The following is a 22,601-nucleotide window of genomic DNA, read 5'->3' as shown; positions in this document are numbered from 1 at the left end:
GCTCTTTGCCTGAGCATGTCACCCAAAAGAGAAGTCGGCTTTGGGTCTATTGTCTTCTAAGGCACACTCTTTTTTTTTTTTTTTTTTTTTTTTTTTTCCTATTCAAGACAACAAAGATAGGAGGCTGCCTTCATGTTTTCTTCTGTATTGCATTACGCCTCCAGGTACAGGCAAAGGAAACTTACTGAGCTGGGACGATGGGAAAATTGAGGCCATGTGTGTAAGAGTGTCATCTATAGAATGAAGAAATGAGTTACACATGGCTTTCCTTGTTGCTTTCAGGGCCCTAGGTACTTCCTAATCTTCCTTCCTATCTTATCGCATTTTTATATGCCCTGGTAGAACCAGATACAATATCACATACAGTATCTGGGTTCATATTGTCCAAAAGGAGGCATGAGTTTATAGCAAAGAACTTTCTAAAATCTTTCCAAATCAGCCTCTCAGATCACTCCCCTCCCACTGTCTCTCCCTCTTCCCCCACCCCCCGCCCCCACACCACATTTAAAACTCATAAACCTTTATTTCACCATATCCTTCCGGGTGTCTTTACCTGATCTTAGTGAAGGTCTGGGAAGAAAAGAAAATGGAATGTGGACAATGTAAATTGCCTTTCTACTTGCAACCCCTAATTGCATTTTAGGGACCATTCATGCAGTTCTGGTGGCCAGAGTGGGGAGAGTCTCCTCTATGGATGAATATCTTCAAAGTGCTTGTACACCTTGAAAGAGCTCCAGGTCACAGTACTCTTTGTTAAAATCCTCTTCGTTGGGGGCTTGCCCCCAAGTTCTCTTCCTCTTTATTAACTTCAACACACCTTCTGGGGAATTAGTTTCTGGGTCCTTCTATAGACTTGGCTTCTCTTTTTGTCTCCTGTAATATTTCTGCCTTTTCCTGCCTTGCCCAGATATGTCAGATTTTTTTCTGTCTCTCAAATCTCCTTCACAGTTATCTCTGAATTTTTCTTCCGTTAACTCAGATCATTCGACACTGCAGTATTCTATTTAAAGCTGAAAGATTTTTGCTGTGTAGTTAGTGCGAAGGACTCTAAGCTCAATTTGCATTGTAAGTGGTAGCTGCAGGCAAGTTCATCCAGCTAAGAGCAATGCAAATGCTAAAGGACACTTTTACCCCGGCTCTCTCTCCATCTCTCTCCCTCCCTCTCTCTCTCTCTCTTACCCTCTCCCTTCCTCTCTCTCTTCCCCTTCCCCCCTCCATCTCTCTCTCTCTCTCTCTCTCTCTCCATCTCTCTCTCTCTCTCTCTCTCTCTCTCCCTCTCCCCCCCATGTGAAAGAATGCCTTATGTGAATTTATTAAAAACATTTCCAATGACTTTTCTTCTATTCTCAGTATTAATTACCACTCTTCTTTACCTTTTCCTATTTTTTTCCTCCCTTTTTTAAAGTTACAGATCTCTGAACATCTTCTCTTTTCCAAACACTGTACTGAGCTTTCTTGTAAGTAAAATTTCAATATATCCATGCCCTGCTAAGTGGATCTTGTCATTTCTATTTTCAAGTAAGGAAACTGAGCCACTGAAGTCCAGAAAAGATGCTTATTTGTCAGAGTCACGCAATCAGGGGAAAAGCTTGTCTTCAAATGTACAATTTCTGAAACCCATGTTCTTCTCCTAAGAAATTCTGCTCTGCCTCCTTCTATAATCACTTAACTTCTCTGTTAAGGGAAAGATCACTGGCAATGGTTTATCTTTGTGTGTAAGCAGGTTCTTATCTAAGGTAAAATTCTTTGCTGGGTTAATTTGCAAATGTGTGGGGTGGGTATACAAAAAGCATTCATGGAGTTGGCGTTCTATATTTTTAGATTTTCTAGAACCAGCTAAAACCCCCTCTCCTTTAGAGCAGTCTGAGAGTTTTCTAGATTAATCTCTCCATTTTCACAGAGGGCCACAGACAGAATAAATATTCTATGTAGGTGAATTTTACAGGAATGACAATCTGGTTAGAAGGGGAAGTCAGAGAACATGTTTAAAAATAACTATTCCGTTCTCAATTTCCTTAGCTGCAAAATGGGACTAACAGTACAGCCCGCCTCTCAGGGGAAAAACAAAATCTAATTCAGGTAATGTACTCAAGACAGCACCTAATACAAAGCCAGACCTTGATAAATGCCTCCAGTACAATGGCTGTTGTTATCACTACTATAGCTGCATTTGCATTGCAAGCACCCTGTTTTTCTTTGGAGTATGTTTTTTGAAAAAAATTTATTGCAGTGTAGTTGATTTACAGTGTTGTGTTAGGTGTATAGCACAGTGATTCAGTTATGCATATACATATTTCCATTCTTTTTCAGATTCTTTTCCCATATAGGCTCTTACACAATATCAAGTGAAGTTCCCTGTGCTGTACAGCAGGTCCTTGTCGACTATTTTATATAGTAGTGTGTATATGTTCACCTTAAACTCCTAATTTATTCCTTGCCCCACCTTTCCCCCTTGGTAACCATGAGTTTGTTTTTGAAGTCTGTGAGTCTATTTCTGTTTTGTATGTAGGTTCATTTGTATCACTTTTTATAGATGATGTGTTGATTTGGGATAATCTTGAGATGAAGAGCTAGTGCAAGTGGAAGAGAAGTGCCTAAAACCCACCACCATCTCTTCTTGGCTCAGCCACTAGCTGTGGATCTTGCCACTTAGCAATTTGCCTTAATGTCCTTGGTAATATTCTGGCAGCAAGTGAGTTCCACCTTCTCTGAGAAGCCTTAAAAAGACCCATACTGCTCTTACATATTAAAGGAAAAACAAACTCACTTGTATTGTTATTATATTAATATGATTTCATTATTATATAACTATTGATTCCTTCAGTAAATATTAATTGGCTTTCTGCAAAGGCGATCCTGCATGCTCAAGAACAGACATGGTGTCTCTTCTCATGGAGCTTTTAGTCTGGTGGAGGCAGTAGATAGTAACCAAATAATTTTATGAAAAAAAAATATACGTATCAATTGATTCCAAGAATGAAAAGTTGTCTAGGGCTGAGTGTAGAGAACAAGAGAAAGAGAGATGAAAATGAGACTAGAACCTGCAGTTGACTTTGGAAGGAACCAAACCTAAGAAAGATTAATACTAGGGTAGCAGGATGGATAAATGAATAGATAGATGATAAACCATGTTAATAGCAGAATCCAGGTGGCCAGTCAATGGACAGTCCCTGTAATTTTTTTTTCACTTTTGCTATTTGTTTGAAAATGTTCATAATAAAATATTACAAAAAAGAAATGAGGGAGTTATTTAGGGACCAGATCATGTTGAGCCTTGTTGACCATAAGGAGTTTGGACCTTATCCAAAAATGGATCGAAAGCCATCAAAGGATTTTGATCAGGGTTGGTGGGGGGAATAGGATCAGGTTTGTTTTTTCGAAACTCAGGCTGACTGCCATACAGAGTGAGGTCAGAGGGCTGGGTAGGAAGTGAATAGGAGTGAAAGTGGGGAGATAATTGGGGAGATAACACGACTGTTCTCTAGGATGGTGGCAGCAATAGAGATGGAGAGAATTCGATGGATTTGAGGTGCATGACAGGACACGGATGGATAGGGCTTACTAGGGGTGATAGACTGGGTGGAGGTTGAGAAGCAGGTGCAGATAGGATGACCCCAGGATGAGAGTGGATGCCTTTCCACTGAAACCTTACAAAGACTTTGGGAATTGATTAGGCCTGTGAGTCATCTCGTCTCACAGTGAGACTCTCAAGAAAGCAGTGAGATATTTGGGTCTGAAGCTCAGAAGAAAGATTTGGACTATACACACATTTTAGGGTGTCACAGGTATGTTAAAGGTACTTAAAAGCATATGAATATGCCTAGGAGAAGAGTGCTCCAGGGCAGAATTTGAACCAACGAGTGAAAAATTACAGGGAAACTGGTCGTGGCTCTGTGTAACAAAATTGCATTAAAAACTACTTCACTGTGGAGTACCTTGGTTTAAGCAGAATTAACCACGCACTTAAAGGATTCAGATAACCCTATATGGCCATTTTCTAGCAATGAGATAGAATAAGAGAGTAGTACGGGGCGAGTTGAGTTTGGAGGGTCCCCAAACTTGTGATCTGTGAAATGTCACAGCTTCTTAGGGACATGAGAATAAAGCTGAGAAAGTCAAAGTCCCGCCTCCTCCCTCCCTCCATCCATCCCACTTAAGCTCAAGAAAGAAGGAAGCCATGGTGGATAAAACTAGGAAGGTACATGAAAAGGGCTTTTAATATGAAGATGTTGAGAAGGCAGGGAAGAAGGAGAGGAAGTGGTGTCCTGATGGAGAGCTGCCTTGTAGCTCCTTAAGTTGCTTTGGTATTTTTATGCAAATGCAAGATCAAAATAGTATTTCCAATGCATATGGATGAATGTTTGGGTTCTCTGCTCTTCTCAGAAAAAAATCAGAAATGGAAGGTGGGAAGAAGCTGCCTTCCACTATTATAAATGACCTTTCCGGGGATAGGAAATGTGCCACTACTAAACATAATCACCGGAGTGCACTGAAAATCACTAGCAAGGATTCGTTATTAGCATCCAGTCCCCAGGGGCAATCCCAGGCCCTTTATGAGGGCTGGTCAGAAATGTACTGATGAACCTGGGTTGAATAATATTAGGCCAGTCCTGTCAAAATATTGGTAATGCTCAGTGAAAAGAGCACAGCTGTAGACTGACATTCCTAGACTCTGGCATTTGCATTTGTGAAGAAAACTAAGGGTCCAATTTAGACAATTAGAGGAAGGAAGAGAAGGAAGGCTTCCTGAACACTGTCTGTATTCCAGGCATTTCCCTAGGTGTTTCTCATGCATTTACTCATTTAATCTCCTTCAGCAACTCTGAGAGGATGGTTGTATTAGATGCGTTTTTCAGAATAAGAAACTGCAATGTATGGAGAAGCAAAGAAACTCGTGTAAGGCACATACTTATCAGTGGCAGAACCAGATTGGAACTGATGGCTGCCTGGATTCTAGGCAAGTGCTCATTGCCCAACCCTGCTTGCTCTTGTTTGGACCTGCGGGGGCGGGGGGGGGGGGACCATGCAGGTTGTGTCCTGTGCTCTGCGCACATCCTCACAGTGCCCATTCAGTGCCAATCAGTTCACTGGTTCCATCTCTTCCCAGGAAGGCAGGTGCATGTGTCTTTCTCTTTGTGCTATGGGGAGGGAGCTGAATTCTCCCACCTAATGCCAGAATCCTTGGCTGACTTGTTCCTGTAGATGGAGTCTACTCTATAATAAAAAAGAAGGAAAATATTGATGGAATCGAGCCATCAAAATATGAAAAATAACTGGGTTTTTATAGCTTTCTCCAGGCCCCTCATCTCCAGCCTGAGACACTCACAGTATAGTGCCCAGGATGAGTTGAGACGGTCCCGCTGGTACACCCAGGCCCCCGTTCTCCAGAACTGATAGCAGCTCATACAGTTGCCTGGAACAGAATGAAAGGAGTGGGCTAGAGGCAGCTGTCGGATGGCTGATGTCCTTTTGCACATAAGTGTGGGCGTGTCTGGCCTCATTTTAGCCAGAGCAGTTCTCCAGTGGTGTTCCAGCCATCTCCCATTAAAAACATGTGTTTGCTTTCACCAAACTTGTCTCTTCTACCACTAAATTTCCTTCTGTTCCCTTTCCAATAGAGCTCTAGAATGAGGCTGAAAATCAGCTCTGACCTAACAAACCTGTTCTGACATATCTCTCCCATGGGAAGCAGATTATTTTTTTTACAAAACCCCTAGAAGTTTTGTCTTAAATTGAATTCTTATGCTTCAAGTTCACAATGGAAAACGTGGGGAGTGATGATCACGGGCCATGTGTGTGTGAAATCCATGGACAACTAACTAGTGTGAATGGTTTCTTTGGAGAGAGGTCATCGTGGGTGATGGCAAAGGATGGGTGTATGGCGTGGAAGTCAGACTTGGTTCTGTGCTTTGGATGAAAGAGAAATTGATTCCAGGAAATAGAGTGAAATGAAGGGGACTTTGCAGGTAAGAGGAAAAAGATGCATGGAGTCTAAGGGTCTCGGGGAGCGGGGGGGGGGGTTCTATGGGCAGAATTTTGACAGGAGAAAGATGAGAGGTCTGCCAGAAGGAGTGTGCCAAAGAGTACCATGTCAGCAAGAGGGTTACTCTGGGTGCACTTGGTTTGGCGCTGGGGGCTGACCCATCTCCTCCATCGTGCATTGCTGATTTCACGGCTGGGAATGCATCAAGTAATGAAACTGAAGTGGTCACAGAAGGGCAGGCCACCTTCTCCACTTAATCTCGGGGGCTCTGCTGCTCTGTGAACCCCCACAGATGCACCAGGGTGCTGAGTGTGGAAAAGCTGTAAACGGCTCTATCCAGGATGTATTGCAACAAGACTCTGAGCCCTCCCAGGTGGTCTGAGTGCCTGAACTCAGATCCCTAAGGACAGAATATCCCCAGAAAGTATTTTACCAAAGAGGAGGGCTGAATGAGAAATGAGGAGCACAGCGTGGCTCGTGAAACTTTGCAGAAGTCCAGCTGGGGCCAGGGAAACCCAGGTTAGGAAGTCTCTTGGTTCACAGCAGCTGTATTGTTCTCATTCACGTTCCTCTCCTCCTTTATGTCTTGATTTATAAGGTACATAATGCATAAGTGCCTACTTGAAAGGATTCAAGTGTTACAGAAGTAGAGCAAAGCATGAATCACTCTCCCTCCGCACACCCACCCCAGAGTTACCATTGTCAGCTGTGGGTGTGCTTTCCCACAGCACCTTTATATGCATTTTCATATGTTTAAATACACACGTACAGATACCACCAGGGGAGGGGCTGTCTGCATCTCCGAGTGTATACTCTAGTTTTATTTGCACTTTGCCTCTTCTCCCACTCAGTGGTATATCTGAAAGACCATTCCATGTCAGGATACCTATGTCAGTCTTGGTCTTTTCAATGGCTGCATAGTGCCCCATTGCAAGACTGTACCACCGTTGATTTAATTGTTCCCTTGAGGAGGGATGGGAAATTATTTCCAGCTTTTTAGACTACGTAAGATGCTGCAGTGATTATTCATGGATAAATCACTTAATCTCATGGACTTGAACTTCTTGATATAAGAAAAACTTGACACAGCTGTGTACATGTGCATAGGACTGTGTATTAAACCACGGTGGGTTGAAGTGCTGCTACTGAATAAGGTTGATTACTGGCAGTTGTGGAGGGCTTGCTATATGCTACAAACAAACTTTGGTCTTTAAAGTATTTTTCACATTGAAACTGTCCTCATACCCCTTTAAATGAAAAGTTGAAGCAGAATGAGATTTTTTTTGTCCAAGGTCACCCAACAGTGGGTGAAAAAACAGAATTCACTTCCAAGTCTGTCTGTGTACATGGCATGATGTTGATGCAAAGAAAAAATTACTCACTTTTCTAAAGAAATTCTGCTTTGAATCATTACCAATACAGAGGGTCTAATTTTTATCAAGAACTTGAAAATGAGCAGAGAGAAGATGGGAAAGCAGCACCGTCTCTACTGTAGGCAGTGGTTTGGAACATGCAGAAGACTTGTGTGTTCTTTCCAGTCCTGCCGCCATAATTCGTCACTTTTACTCTCTGGGCTTCAGTTTCCTAATCTACTAAAATGAGGCTGACGATGGGGGAGGGGAAGGATGCCCTCTGTGCCTCGTCCTGACTCTCAGTTTCCATGATGCACCATGTCTGTTATTGTGATCGTCTGGGTCTGTTTTGTGTGTTCTGACCCTGTGCTCAGGGGTGAGTCTGGGCAACACAGATGTAGAACTCCAGGTCTGGCTGTAGGTACTGATAGGTCCGATCATCCTTCTGGCAAGAAGGCTCTGGTGCAGCCAAGAGGTGGAGCCAGAAAAGGGAAGCACCTCTTTGCCAAAAGCTGCTGCAGATGGAGGAGCCAGTCTGTCTGGGCAGCCCTGACTTTGAGAGGAGCCATTTGGCAAAGTTGTTGGCAGGAGCTGCCTTGCAGCATGAGTGCTGGAGACCATCCTGGGCTGAAGTGAATCAGGGATGCAGCAAAGGTGGCTGGTGGAACAAATAACCATCTGGTGAGCCGGGCGCTGCTCATCTTGCCGCACCGACAGGGATGAGCAAGTGCCAGTCAGTGAGGCTGAGCTGTCAGTGACACCATCTGACAGGCGCAGTCTCCCCTGCTATTGTGTGCTCCATGGAGGGGGCGGTAAACCCTCTACGAATCCGATTCTTCCAGAAATCACAAAGTCCCAATTTCTTCCACTACGAGGAAAGAAAACTAATCAAATCCAACAAAAGCAATCGATTGTATGTCTTGTCAGCTGCTGTGGCTGTGTTGCTGGGGAGTGTGTTGGAGTGTAAGTTCTTGCTCTCAAGCATCTCTCTACCCACTTGGGCAGGTGTCGCTCTGTCCTCGTCACAATGATCCTCCTCTCAGCCAGGCTGGGTGAGTCTGTGTTGGGGTTGCCTCTCTGTCCCTGGCTGACCTTGATGGAGGAATCAGCCAGGCTGGCTCCAGACCCTCTCTCTAGCCCTACCACTTCCGAGGCCTTGGACAAGTCACTCAAGCTTTCTGGTTATTTTTTTTTAACCTATAAAACATGGCAGGGGCTGAGGCAACACATCTCCTGCTAACATGCTGTTGTTTATACGTGACCATTAAACACATACAAAAGAACCTCTCTCGTGCCATGCATTTGGGACCAATGGTTGATGGTACATTGGAAGAATTAAGGCAGAGAGTCATAAAAATGATACACCTATCTTCAACAGCATTGCCTAGTTTTGATGAGGAGCCCATTAAAGAATCAAAGCTCAGTCTTATGAGTACTGACTGGCGGTTCCATTTTTTTTTTTTTGCGCAAACCACACCCAAAGTCACAAAGACATGTCTGAGCTTGATTTCTTTGAGGTTGAGATTATAGACACCGAGAAGCAATCATAAGTACAGATCCTTTGGGATTTTTATGATTGTCCCTGATCTTCTCTCTCTCCCTCATTTAATTGACAAGTCTTTGTCATCTGTTGAAAGCATTCAACTTAGTTTTCATGTGGCGCAATCATTCTCTTCCTTTCCCACCATTCTTTTCATCACCATCCATGATATTTAGTTGAGTGACAAGTATAACTGTATCAGGAGATTTGCAAGCCAACCCAGCTGACTCTCACTAGACATGCAGCTCAACCAGAAGCTGATGTGAGCCAGTAGACCAGAGATGTGTCCAACAAATTAGCTGTTGAGTGGAGAGCAGGCTCGAGACCCATTTTTCAAAGAGGGTTGAAGGCATTTTTTAATCACTTAAGTCAGCTTCTTAGAGGTCTGTTAAGGGGCTTCTGTTGTAATTGTGTTGATGAGTGTGTGCTGTGCACCAGGAACCAAGAGCTCTCTCTGTATACTACATGTGATATACTGTGTATATTGTGTGTATATATATGGTGTACTACACTGGTGTGTGTACGTATAATAGATGCATGAGTGTGTGTGTGTGTGTGTGTGTGTGTGATTTAACCCCAACAACCCCCAGCTGTATGTACAATTAAGGCTGAATTACGTGAGGCTTTGAGGTCTTATTCACTGCAGTCTGTTATCCATTATTACCCATTGTCCACCATTGCCTGTATCTGTTGGGGTGCTTTCTCACTTTTCTTTGGCCCAGTACCTGGCAGATAGCACTTGTTACATGTTTATTAAGGAAATGAGGGACCATGCGATGAAACCGAGGCTCAGAGAAGTTGTATCATCTGCCCAGCGTCAATCAGCAGACTTGGGCCTGGAATGCATGTATGTCTCACACAAACATGTATGTTCTTAAGGACAAATTTAGGCATATTGTAATAATTTCTTTTTTCTACAAAGCTTTTGTTCATGTACTTTGGATCCCATGCTGCTCTAAGAATAACCTGATGGTATAAAACTTTGGAATTATCTCTTCTTTGCACAACAGGATCAGTAAATAGTCCTATAAAGGGCCAGATTGTAAATGTTTTCATCTTTTCTGAACATACAGTCTATGTCCCACCTACTCAACTCTGCCACCATAGCATGAGGGCTTCAACTCAACTCAACTCTGCCACCATAGCATGAGGGCTTCAACTCAACTCAACTCTGCCACCGTAGCATGAGGGCTTCCAGCAAAACTCTATTTACAAATCAGGTGGTAGCCCATGGACCATAGTTTGCTGACCTCTAATCAAAAAATATATATTTGGAACCCAATAAAGTTTAAAAATGTTAATCTTCCAAGTAAGTGATAGTGTGACGCTTACCTGAACGGGAATAGCTTGTCAGGGAGGTGGGGTTGGTGGGATTCTGATGTGGAGAGGAGTGGCCAAGGCATTCCTAATGGAGAACAGAGTCTTGTGTGACCTCAGGAGGCAAAAGTAAACAAGGAAAATGGTATGTTGTCTGAGCAAAAGAGCTGGAGACTAGAGATGTAACAGACTGTTTGATCGCCCATCGGAATCCCCACATATCACCATGGTCTGCTAGGATTGTCCCCACAGCTGCTCACTCTTTAGTCATTTTTAACATATTTATTGTACACTAGGCACCATGCTTTTAAAAAAAAATCCAAGTATGCAATTTTTTAAAAAACAGCAGATCTGTATCCTGCTTTCATAGAGCTTATATTCTATTGGGAAGATACACATTAAATAAACACAAACATGAGAACATGAATATAAGTCTTGTTAAAAGCTATGTAGGAAAAGAAGGCGGCTATGACACAACAAAATATATGCTCTCTGATGAAAACTTGGGCTTTATCTTTTTTTTTGTTTGGGCGGTTGCCCTTTTTTTAGGGGTGTACCCACGGCATATGGGGGTTTCTAGGCTAGGGGTTGAATTGGAGCTAGAGCTGCCAGCCTATTCCACAGCTATAGCAATGCCAGATCCAAGCTGTGTCTGCAACCTACACCACAGCTCATGGCAACATCAGATTCTTAACCCACTGAGCAAGCCCAGGGATGGAACATGCGTCCTTATGGATACTAGTCAGATTAGTTTCCAAGACCAGACCAGAACTCCAAAACCTGGGCTTTAAAGAAAAGTTTAAAAAAGTTAAAAAAGAAAATTGAATTTATGTTTAGCCTTGAGCATAATCATTATAAACACTTTTTGATGTATTTTCTTTCAGTCTCTGTGTGTTTGTCTGTGTGTCTCTGCATGTGTGCATGTGAAACAGGGAAGAGAGAGAAAGGGATGGATCAATATAGTAATTAAATGTAAGATAGTATCATATCTATTTTTTTAATTTTTTACTATAGTTTCTTTACAATGTTCTGTCAATTTCTTCTGCCCAGCAAAGTGACACAGTTATACATATATATACATTCTTCTCATATTATCCTCCATCATGTTCCATCACAAGTGATTAGACATAGTCCCCTGTGCTACACAGCAGGACCTCATTGCTTATTCACTCCAAATGCAATAGTTTTCATCTACTACCCCCAAACTCCCAGTCCATCCCACTCCCTCCCCCTCCCCCTTGGCAACCACAAGTCTATTCTCCATGTCCATGAGTTTGTTTGTTCATTTGCGCCATAGATTAGATCAGTGGGAATGTAAATTGGTATAACCACTATGGAAAACAGTATGGAGACACCTCAGAAAACTAAATATAGAACTAGCATATGATCTAGCAGTCCCACTCCTGGGCAAATATCCAGACAAAACGTTCACTGAAAAAGACACATGCACCCCTGTGTTCATTGCAGCACTATTCACAATAGCCAAGACATGGAAACAACCTAAATGTCCATCGTCAGATGAATGGGTTAAGAAGATGTGGTAATACACCTGACCGAGGAGGTAAAGGATTTATATGCCGAGAACTATAAAACATTAATCAAGGAAATTAAAGAAGATATAAAGAAATGGAAAGATACTCCATGCTCTTGGGTTGGAAAAATTAATATTGTAAAAATGACTATACTACCCAAAGCAATCTACAGATTCAATGCAATCCCTATCAAATTACCCATGACCTTTTTCACAGAACTAGAACAAACCATCCAAAAATGTATATGGAACCACAAAAGAGCCAGAATTGCCAAAGCAAGTCTGAGGAACAAAAACCAAGCAGGAGGCAATATTACAAAGCCACAGTCATCAAGACAGTGTGGTACTGGTACCAAAACAGACGTACAGACCAATGAAACAGAATAGAGAATGCCAAAATAAACCCAAACACCTATGGTCAGTTAATCTTTGACAAAGGAAGCAAGAACATAAAGTGGGGAAAAGAGTCATTTTAGCAAGCATTGCTGGGAAACCTGGACAGCTGCATGCAAATCAATGAAACTAGAACACACCCTCACACCAGGCACAAAAATAAACTCACAATGGCTGAAAGACTTAAATGTAAGACAAGACACCATCAAACTCCTGGAAGAGAACATAGGCAACACATTCTCTGACATCAACATCATGAATATTTTCTCAGGTCAGTCTCCCAAAGCAACAGAAATAAGAGCAAAAATAAACCATTGGGACCTAATTAAACTGACAAGCTTTTTGCACAGCAAAGGAAACCAAAAAAAAAAAAAAAAAAAAAAAAAAAAAGACAACTTACAAAATGGGAGAAAATAGTTTCAAATGATGCAATGGACAAGAGCTTAATCTCTAGAATGTACAAGCAATTTATACAACCCAACAGCAAAAAAGCCAAAAACCCAATGGAAAAATGGGTAAAAGACCTCAGTAGACTTTTTTCCAAGGAAGATGTACAGATGGCCAACAAACACATGAAAAAATGCTCAACATCCATGATTATTAGAGAAATGCAAATTAAAACTACCACAAGATACCACCTCACACCAGTCAGAATGGTCATCATTAATAAGTCCACAAATAACAAGTGCTGGAGGGGGTGTGGAGAAAAGGGAACCCTCCTGCACTGTTGGTGGGAATGTAAGCTGGTACAGCTGCCATGGAGAACAGTATGTGGGTACCTTAGAAATCTATACATAGAACTACCATATGACCCAGCAATCCCACTCTTGGGCATATATCAGGACAAAACTTTCCTTAAAAAAGACATATACACCCGCATGTTCATTGCAGCTCTCTTCACAATAGACAAGACAGGAAACAACCCAAATGTCCATTGATATACGATTGAATTAGGTATGTCCATTGACATACCACATATATAAGATGTGGTATATATACACAATGGAATACTACTTAGCCATAAAAAAGAATGAAATAATGCCATTTGCAGCAACATGGATGGAACTAGAGATTCTCATCCTGAGTGAAGTAAGTCAGAAAGAGAAAGACAAATACCATATGATATCATTTATATCTGGAATCTAGTATAAGGCACAAATGAACCTTTCCACAGAAAAGAAAATCATGGACTTGGAAAATAGACTTTTGGTTGCCAAGGCCAAGGGTGAAGGAGTGAGGTAGTTGGGGAGCTTGGGGTTAATGGATGCAAACTATTGCCTTTGGAATGGATTAGCAATGAGATCCTGCTGTGTAGCACTGGGAACTACATCTTGTCACTTATGATGGAGCATGATAATGCGAGAAAATAGAATGTGTACATGTATGTGTAACTTGGTCACCATGCTGTACAGTAGAAAAAAATTGTATTGGGGAAATAACTATTAAAAAATATTTTTAAAAGATTTAAAAAATTAAAAAATAAAGAAGACGTGGTAATATAGACAATGGGATACTACTCAGCATAAAAAAAAACCAAAATAAGGCCATTTGCAGCAACATGGATGGAACTAGAGACTCTCATACTAAGTGAAGTAAGTCAAAGAGAAAGACAAATACCATATGATATCATACCTATTTTTGTTTTGTTTTGGTACCAAACCCAATACCATCAGCCATCATTTGTAATATCCTATTGTTAAACCATAGTTTTACCAACCACTAAATGCTGGAAGTTTATGTATTTCTGGTATTTTGCTATAATATTTGTGTGATAGATGATTGCATGATCCAAATCATCTCTCTGGTTTTTTTCTCAGAACAAGTTTCTAAAGTCTAGGTTGCTGGGTCAAATGACATGAACAATTAAGCTTCTAGATAATATTAATAATATTAATAAAGTGTCTTTTTTTTTTTTTAGAGCCACACTTGTGGCACATGGAGGTTCCCAAGCTAGGGGTCAAACTCCAGCTGTAGTCCCCGGCCTACACCACAGCCACAGCAATGCTGGATCCAAGCCATGTCTGCAACCTATACCACAACTCACGGCAACACCAGATCCATAACCTACTGAGAGAGGCCAGGGATCCAACCTGCGGCCTCATGGATGCTAGTCAGATTCGCTTCCACTGAGCCATGACTGGGAACTCCCTAAAGTGCCTTCTTAAAAAGTTGTACCAAGGAGTGCTTTGTAATTGCTAGTGTGCTTTCTCACTTTTATTTGGTTTATGTTTTGCCTCTATTTATTATTATCACACATTTTCAGGGTAAATTCATCTCAGGGAGACTATGTGAAGTGAAAAGCAGAAAAAAATTCATAAAGGCGTAACCGTTGAGCTTTAATTTGATCTGTCCTTCCTTAAAGCCCCAAGTTCTTTCACTCTTCCTAGAGGGGAGGCAAGCTCAGTGCTCAGCTGCTGCTATTAAAGACTTGACCAAGAAGCTTGTTCTCCGGGCTTTAGGCACCCACCTGTATTAAATAAAATGACTTTCCTGGTTCCAGGGCATCAGCAGTAGCTAAGTTCATGGAACCTGGTGACCCAGAAATGTTAATTTTCCTCAAACTGGTGAGTAGGTAATTTCAAAGAGTGATTCACCCAGTATGACAGCCAGTATGGTTGTTTAATGAGCTAGCCTCTTGTGGAGTTCAAATCTGACTTTTCTGAAAGCTATGTTAACTTTTTCTTGTTAATAATATATGTGATCAAATGCAATCTGAACTCAGATAAATCTGAGAAAACCAGACTGCAACTATCATTAGCTCAAGATTTCCAAACTTCTCTAATTTTCCTCCAAAAATTGGGAGCATGATTCGATGGAAATGAAAGGTAGAAGGCTTAGAAACTACCACTGGGATTACATTTTTAGTGAGGGATTTTCAGTCCCTTGAAGAACTTGGAGCTGAATTAGGTGTAATTTATAGTTGGCCTGCCATACTCAGGGTTCCTCTTTATCCACGGATTCAGCTACCCATGCATGGACTGTGTGGTGCACTAGTGTTTGCTCTTAAAAAATATCCATGTGTAAGTGAACCGTGTAGTGCAAACCCATGTTGTTCAAGAGTCAGCTGTGTGTTGGCTGTCTGCATTTCAGCAGTCTTCAGGGATTATAGTTGGGAGTCATTCTGAAGTCTCAGTTTATTTGGCTTGAGTCTTTGGGGCATTTTTCTCCCTCTGAACTATCTTGAGATATTGCAGCGAGAATACTAAATTCTTTGAAAGTTTTATTTAAAATTTTATAAAGTATTAAAAGTGCTACACAGTTTGTGACCTAAGTGTTCAGTAGGTAAAAATAAAGGATACATGCCTGGCTGGCTGGCTGGCTGGCTGGACAGACAGTTGAACGGATAAAGGTTTATGGTGGTTAGTAGTAGATCCAGTTGCTTTCTCGGAGGACAAAAAGTATCAAAACAGCCTCAAGAAACCTCAAGTTTCAATGCTGATTTGAGATTGCAATGTTAACCTCCAGTTCTCATCTCCTTTCTTTGCTGTCTGGGCACCCAGGGCAGGTGGGATGGAGTGAGAGTGTTTTGATTAGGGCAGCACAGATAACTGGAGACATGCTTCCAGGAACTCAGCAATGGTGCTAGTTTAAAAAGAGGAGATATGACAGAGGGGAGAGGAGCTGCTCTGGAACCCTGAGCTTGACACAAGAGACTGGGACAGTTCAGTGCTTCCAACCCGCGTTTCTTGCAATGATAAGTACCAAATCCCATCCTGGAATCTGTAGGATTAGCCTGGGTGACAGTATCATACGATGCTTTATGATTTGGAAGTCAGAACCCTCTGGTTTCCTGGCAGGACGTAGGGGGAAAGGTTTTGGTACAATTCCATTTGTGAACAAGGTATATTTCCTTATGGGTTCTCTGACCCCTTGCAGGGTCAGAGATCAAAAACGTTCTAAGGTCTTCGCAGGACCTGAAGAACTCTGTGCACTATGGTGAAAAATTCAGAAGGAGTCTGATTATCATACTGTGCTGCTGCCAACATGCTTACTCAGTCTCTAAGCTTCCTCAGCACAATTTGAGATGGAAATTTTCTGATCAGAATTTTTCCTGTAAGTCAAAGAAACTTGGATTGAAGCCCGTCGCGCAGGCCAGGTTTTTCCTTTTCCCAGTTACTGGCCTTTGAGTCACTCATACGGATGGCCTTGATCTAGACCTTGGCACACGCTGGAAAGGCAAAACACATTTTCCTCCTTTTGTTTGACCCCTTAAGGAGATTAGTCTGTTCTCAAATTTCTTCTGTGCTTGTAAACTTGACTGTTCCCTGGCTGTTCCCTCATCGCCTTGAGCCTCCCTTAACTGATCTTCAGGCCAGGCAGGTTGGCTTGTGCTGGGTCCTCACTACCCCAGGCCACCCCTGCTTCCCTGCTCCTCTAAGTACACCTACCTTGGTACCTGCATGGCCAGACTCCCGTCCACATTTTCCCAGGACCTTTCTCCTGAATTCCTTGAATTCTTTCATCTTAACAGTCCTGGGATGGATAGATACTATCCCCCTTTTATGGATGTGAAAACTGAGGTCCAAGTTTAGACAGCCTGCTAGAAAGAGGTGACCCTGAATCGGACCCCCCACCTCAACTGAAAAGAAAGAGGGAAAGCAACCATCACACACATTCAATCCTTTATCCTACAGAGGACAGCGCAGTGCTTGGCGTACAGGCACTTAGTAAATGGTTTTTGAGCTGGATTTGAGCTTGAGAATGAATTGATTCTGTCCTTGGAGTTAGGGCAGCAGCCAGTTATGTATTCTTTACGTGGGAGGTTACATTTGGAGCTCCCTCTAAACATGTTCAAGCCAGGTTCTCGTACTTAAAGATTCAGGGGAGATGTCAAAAGATGTGTTACATGATTTTTGCAATCTCTTGGCAATTGTACCAGCTAATTAAGAGCACAGCCCACTATGTATTTACTCCTTCATTCATTTTGTTATGTTTGTTCTTTCATTTTACTCCTTAATCATTCAGCAATTACTGATTGAGGAACTAAAACCTTATTCATGCCATAAGCTGTATATGAGGATATATGATGATATCAGTATGAAAAAAGTACATAAAATGTCATTAACATTGGTTATGGAAGAGAAAAGTAAGCAACAGAATACTATTAAAAAAGTAAAGGTCACCACATCCATGACAAACAGAGTGTGTACAGTATGACTACTCTTTTATAAGTTTCTATGTGTGTAGATAAAAAATTCAATGAGCAGAAATGGCCTCCGAACCATGAATGATGGTTATCTCAGGTTGATGAAATTTTTAGTAATTTTTCTGTTTATCTGTATATTTTCTAATGTATGACAGTTCTTAATAAGTCTATGCATTGTTTACATATTAAAAACTATAAAGCTGTCATTGTGGTGAAAAATAATTTATGGGTTTTCCCCTATATGCAAAGAACAAGTTTCTAGCTATCAGTGTAGATAGATACTTACTCAGGTAAATATTCACCTGAGTTGGTTGTTCTTTTTACGTTGAAGTCACATGAATAATTCTTCGAATGAAAGTCAGTTTGAACCCTGGAAGAGTAGTAATAAGTGGGCACTAGTCAGTACCTGTCAAATTCTGTAACAAGAATCCCACTCCAGCACTCTTACCTGTAGGTCTTCATGAAAGGGCTTTGGCGGTGAGCTTGGCCCTTAGGTTCAGGGCCCCTTTGGTCCTGTGTCTTGGCTTAAACAATAAAGGTAACATGAACTCGCTGAGCTCAGCCAGTCATGTCACAAGGGGGCTGGATAAAGGTCTGAATGCGTCAGTGAAAATCAGTTGCAATGCTGGAAAAGCCATCCAAGAAAATATGTCCTAGAGCCCATGGGTCAGAGCCAGTCCCTCTGCACACGAAGGATCTCACAGTCTGTGTTTATTGACACAGAATGTGGTTTTAATTACCCTGAAGGAATTTCTGGCATGTTTTGCCAAAGCCAGTCTTCAAATGTTTAATCAGTGGATTAGTGACAACCACACCCCCTGGGGAGGGTCTGCACAGGGTGGGGGGGGGCAGCTGGTCAACGCAGGGTAGTGCGGCGTGGCTGTTGGTGTAGGTGTGCTTTATCAGGGAAACGGGGGCAGGAGAATCCCACCACCCACTCAGGAGACGATCTTGGTGTTGGGACCTTGGGCAGGGCTTACGTCGGAGGACCCTTGGTTTCCTTCCCCGTCATTGCTTTGGTAAAGATGACCTAAGGCCAGAGTTTGTGGGACTAATCAAGCCACTGGCTTTATGACCTTACAACCAGTGATTTGGAAAAAAATGAATTTACCTTCCCCAAAACCAGCCTACGGAAAACTTAGACTTTTTTTTTTTTTTTGGTCTTTTGTCTTTTTTTTTTTTTTTAAGGGCTGCACCTGTGGCATACGGAGGTTCCCAGGCTAGGGGTCTAACCATAGATGTAGCTGCCAGCCTATGCCACAGCTCATGGCAACACCGGATCCTTAACCCACTGAGTAAGGCCAGGGATCGAACCCACAACCTCATGGTTCCTAGGCGGATTCATTTCCCCTGCGCCACGACAAGAACTCTCGAAAACTTAAACTTTAAATTTTATCTGTTCGCGTTAACCACAAAATGTTTTAAGGGCTATACTAGGAGAAGCGGGATGATGGTGTCACATCACAAAGCCATTTTAACCTGTTGGATATCTTAAGGGGAGACCAGGGTCTAAAGTAAAGGTGAGGGCACCAAAGACATTGTTTCCTTGATTTTTACCCCTTCCCTCTTGAACCTCTTGGTTGAATCCTCCCAATAAGATGCAAAAACAATCAGTAGCCCTATCTTTTATTCGTCTCTCCAGGTTTAACTCCAGAGGGATTTTTTTTCCTCCCACTTGCATAAAAATGCCCTTCTCACTGTCTCCTTTCACTGCTGTCCCAAGCAATCTACACATAGGCTAAATTCTACCCTCCGGTGTAGACAGGCGAGGGTGGGTATCCTACAACCTTGAAATCTGAGTAGGACTCCCAAGGTGTCTTTGGCAAAATGTCTGGAGCCCGCATTCGCTGAGCCGCCTGTCTCCGTGTCTCTGTCTTATTTAGCGACATGATGGTTTAGTGGTCATCCTTTTTGCTTGCCAGGAAAGGTTCCTCAGCCTATTTCATAGGAATGTCCACTGATCTAGGGATCTGAGAAACTTATAGAGAAGTAAGGCTTTTGAAAATGAATTCCTCCTAACCACCAAAACGACTGAGCAAATATTTCCATGGATGTCTTTGGTACAGCCGATAATTATCCATTTCAAACACTCCCTCTTCCTCTTGCCTTCCAATTTGGTCTATCAGTCAACCAACTTGGCTAACCAGGTTGGTGTGTGAGTGGCCAAATTTTAGGCAAGGAAGCAGTTACATAAAAAAAATAGCAATAATCCCAACTTAACACTTCTGATAGGGTTTTGAATTTCTGCAAAGCATTTTCACAGCTCTCATCTGCTATGCACAAAAATTTGGATAAGTTTTATTTCGTAGCATTTCCTCATGGAGAACACAGATCCGGTGGAGGTGAAATCACCTTACCCACGATCATGTAGCTGGTTTGTGGTGGAGACAAGACTGAGGTCCAGAGATTCTGATTCCTAAAACAGAGCTCTTCCCATGATATTAGAAGACTAAATAAATCAATTTTCATTGAAAAACTAGATGAAATCTTTCAGCTTGGGGGGAAAGTATGCATCTTTACTGACCCTCTCTGTAAGATGCTGGCCACCTACCTCCTTAGCACAAGGTTCCTTGGGTAGAGCATCGTGACCTGCCACAGCTCTTGGGTTGCTGGGCTTTGGGGTGGGCTATGTCTCATTGCTAAGGTCATTCATTGTTACTGTTGCCAAAAGGCAGGTGTGGAGGCCATACTCCTGGCCAGTGGTACAAGCCTAAAAGAGGTGGAGTTTGGTGATGATAAAGATGTGGAGAAGCCACTGGACTTAGTTCTATTTCAGGACTGCATACTGCACCCAAATATCTAACTCACAAATACCTGCCATTTGGAACAAGTAGAAGAATAGGTAAGAAAGTCCATGGATTGATCATCGCCAACACGATTCTTATCCCTGGAAACATGACATAAGGGCAAGAAAGTTACATTAACTGTGGGGGTTTTGTGGGTTTTTTTGTCTTTTTGTCTTTTCAGGGCCACACCCGCAGCATATGGAGATTCCCGGGCTCGGGGTCCAATCGGAGCTGCAGCTGCTGGCCTACGCCAGAGCCACAGCAACGCGGGATCCAAGCCGCACCTATGACCTACCCCACAGCTCACAGCAATGCCAGACTCTTAACCCACTGAGCGAGGCCAGGGATTGAACCCAAGTCCTCATGGTTGCTAGCTGGGTTCGCTAACCACTGAGCCACGATGGGAACTCCAACTGTGTTTTCTACATGCTCTGTACATATTTTGCTTTATTTACCTTTTATGATGTGAGCAGTATATTCTGGTAAGAAGTTGGGCTTATTACTCAAATCCTCCAATTAAAATTATCCATATGTAAAAGCAGGACAGTAACAGTAACTGCATTCTACGCTCGTTGCAAGGTTTGAGCGAAACAGTAGATTTCCATGGTTAGTTCTCTGATTGAACCTTTATTAAATGGTTGTTTGGTTGTCGTTAGCATTTCCAGAAGCCTTAAATGGTCATAAGCATTATTTTCACTGGGCCAAGCATCCTTTCTGCCCTCCAAACCCCTACAGTTCAGTATTATACTTGAAAAAGATATTCTCAAATGATTAAGAACGCTGACTCTGGAAACCACTGGGTTTGTCTCCTGACGCCACCACTTGCTGGTTCTGTGAACTTGGGCAAGCGATTTAACCTCTCTCAGCCCAGGGGTCCCCACTATAGAATAAAGCTAACAATGCTTAACTTCCTGAGGTTGCTGTATTAAGGGCTGCAGTGTAGGTAATGTGCTCAGAACAGACACAGGTGCCTACTATGTAATAACAGCTGAATAATGTTAGGTTGTATGTTCATTAATATTAGTTCACTTATCCAAATGTCCTAGAGCAGCATCATTCCCATTAAAAGATGGTTATTTTGATTACAAAACAGAGAAGAAATAAGTTAAAACCCCAACTTTAACCTTTGATCTAGTATTAGTTCTGGCTGCTGGCGATTGATTCCCCCTAAATAATAAATATCATAATCACTTATAATAATAAATGGAATCTTGTGAGAGTCTAAGCCAACCACTGGCCTTTCCTTAAAATCAAATAAAGCATTTGGAAGTGAACTTCCATTATCTCCTTTAAGGCACCATCGGTAAGATGGTTTTTAAAGGTAATAGCTTTGAAATATTAAAAAATTAAAGATAATAGATTAATTACAAACCGGTCTTTCTAGGTTAGTGGTATGTTGAAGCTTCCTACTAAGATTTAATCTCACTGTTTTTTTAAAAAAAAATCTTTTTTATTTTAGCACTTCTTCTTGTATTGCCTTATTCAGAGATACCACGGGTATATAATCTTATATCTCTGAACACTGTGAGAGGAAGGGAGCCTCTTCCAATTAGTCAAATGACTTGCTTCTGCTTCCGAAGAGTTCCAGTTCCTTAAAGCTGTTGTGCATATCAGCACAGACTCTATGGTTTACCCATTGCTCCTAGCCCTACACTCTGAAGACTTACCTCAAAAACTTGACCCTCTTTAACTATGTGAAGTTAGTCTCTTAACCAAGAGCTTCCTCAAAACTCCCTAGACGCCCTCTTGCACGTGTTTTCCATTTTAACATCATTGGACTCACCTGAAGCGTCTGTTAAAGGCAAATTGCAAGGCTCCCCCCCCCCCCGCCACCCCACAGAGTTTCTAGTTTAAGAGGTCTGGGGTGGGCTGTGGAAGTTTACTGTCTGGTGGTTTCCCAGGTGATGCTGCCGCTGCTGCTCCACAGCCACACGTTGATAACCACTGCTCTCCAAAGCCGGAAGGCAGCCCACTTCCTGTGGAGGAGCCTGAAGCACGGAGAGGCTTTGTAGTGTGGGTTTTGTGGTGTTGTGGTATCACCTTATTAGTCTGGATTTTGACAGGCCAGGAGCAACCTCGCACAAAGATCATAGAGGGGACCTGGGGAGTGTGGAAAGCATCTGTGTATGTTAACAAACGTTGACGCTTCACTACGTCCTGGAGTCTGGATCTGAAAACCGTGTTTGTCACAGGACCCAAGGGAGAACCCAAGACAGAGAATAGTGGCACAATAATGAAGCATGAATTATCCAGATGAAAGCACCTATGGAAACAAAGGTATTAGTCTTATTATTTATACCTACTATTCTTAGTGAAATAGCAGTATGGACGTGTTGAATGGTTCCCATTGCTTAAAAGTGGTTCTGTAGGACCCCAATCCCTTCCTTCACATTCAAAAGAGAACGCGTTGATAGGAAGCATCGTTGAGTCACTGTTTTAAGAACTGAGGACGTGTTTTGATGGAATGTGTTAGTACACAGCAAAGAGAAATAATGATTAACCAAGAAATTAACCAGGAGAGAGGGATTAGGCTAGATAAGAATAGACCCTGAT

At 42.2% G+C, this 22,601-nt stretch overlaps 1 protein-coding gene across 18 annotated transcripts in view; it reads left to right on the top strand.

Moving 5' to 3' along the window:
- Positions 1-22,601, top strand: part of PPP2R2B (protein phosphatase 2 regulatory subunit Bbeta) — a 474,608-nt gene that overhangs the window by 179,879 nt on the left and 272,128 nt on the right. For 6 of the 18 annotated variants that reach the window (XM_085009657.1, XM_085009654.1, XM_085009656.1 and 3 more), the window contains one exon: positions 22,241-22,325. In XM_085009657.1, coding sequence (XP_084865783.1) covers positions 22,289-22,325 — 37 coding nt within the window. In that variant the 5' untranslated portion in view covers positions 22,241-22,288. 18 annotated transcript variants of the gene reach the window in all.

Source organism: Sus scrofa, chromosome 2 (assembly GCF_054392235.1).
Source record: "Sus scrofa isolate SSC_HxYL_T2T_F1_AM1 chromosome 2, Sscrofa_HxYL_maternal_Yorkshire_Landrace_v2.0, whole genome shotgun sequence".
Lineage (NCBI taxonomy): Eukaryota > Metazoa > Chordata > Mammalia > Artiodactyla > Suidae > Sus > Sus scrofa.
Note: the sequence above shows the minus strand (reverse complement) of the source record. Positions and strands in the feature narration are given on the sequence as shown.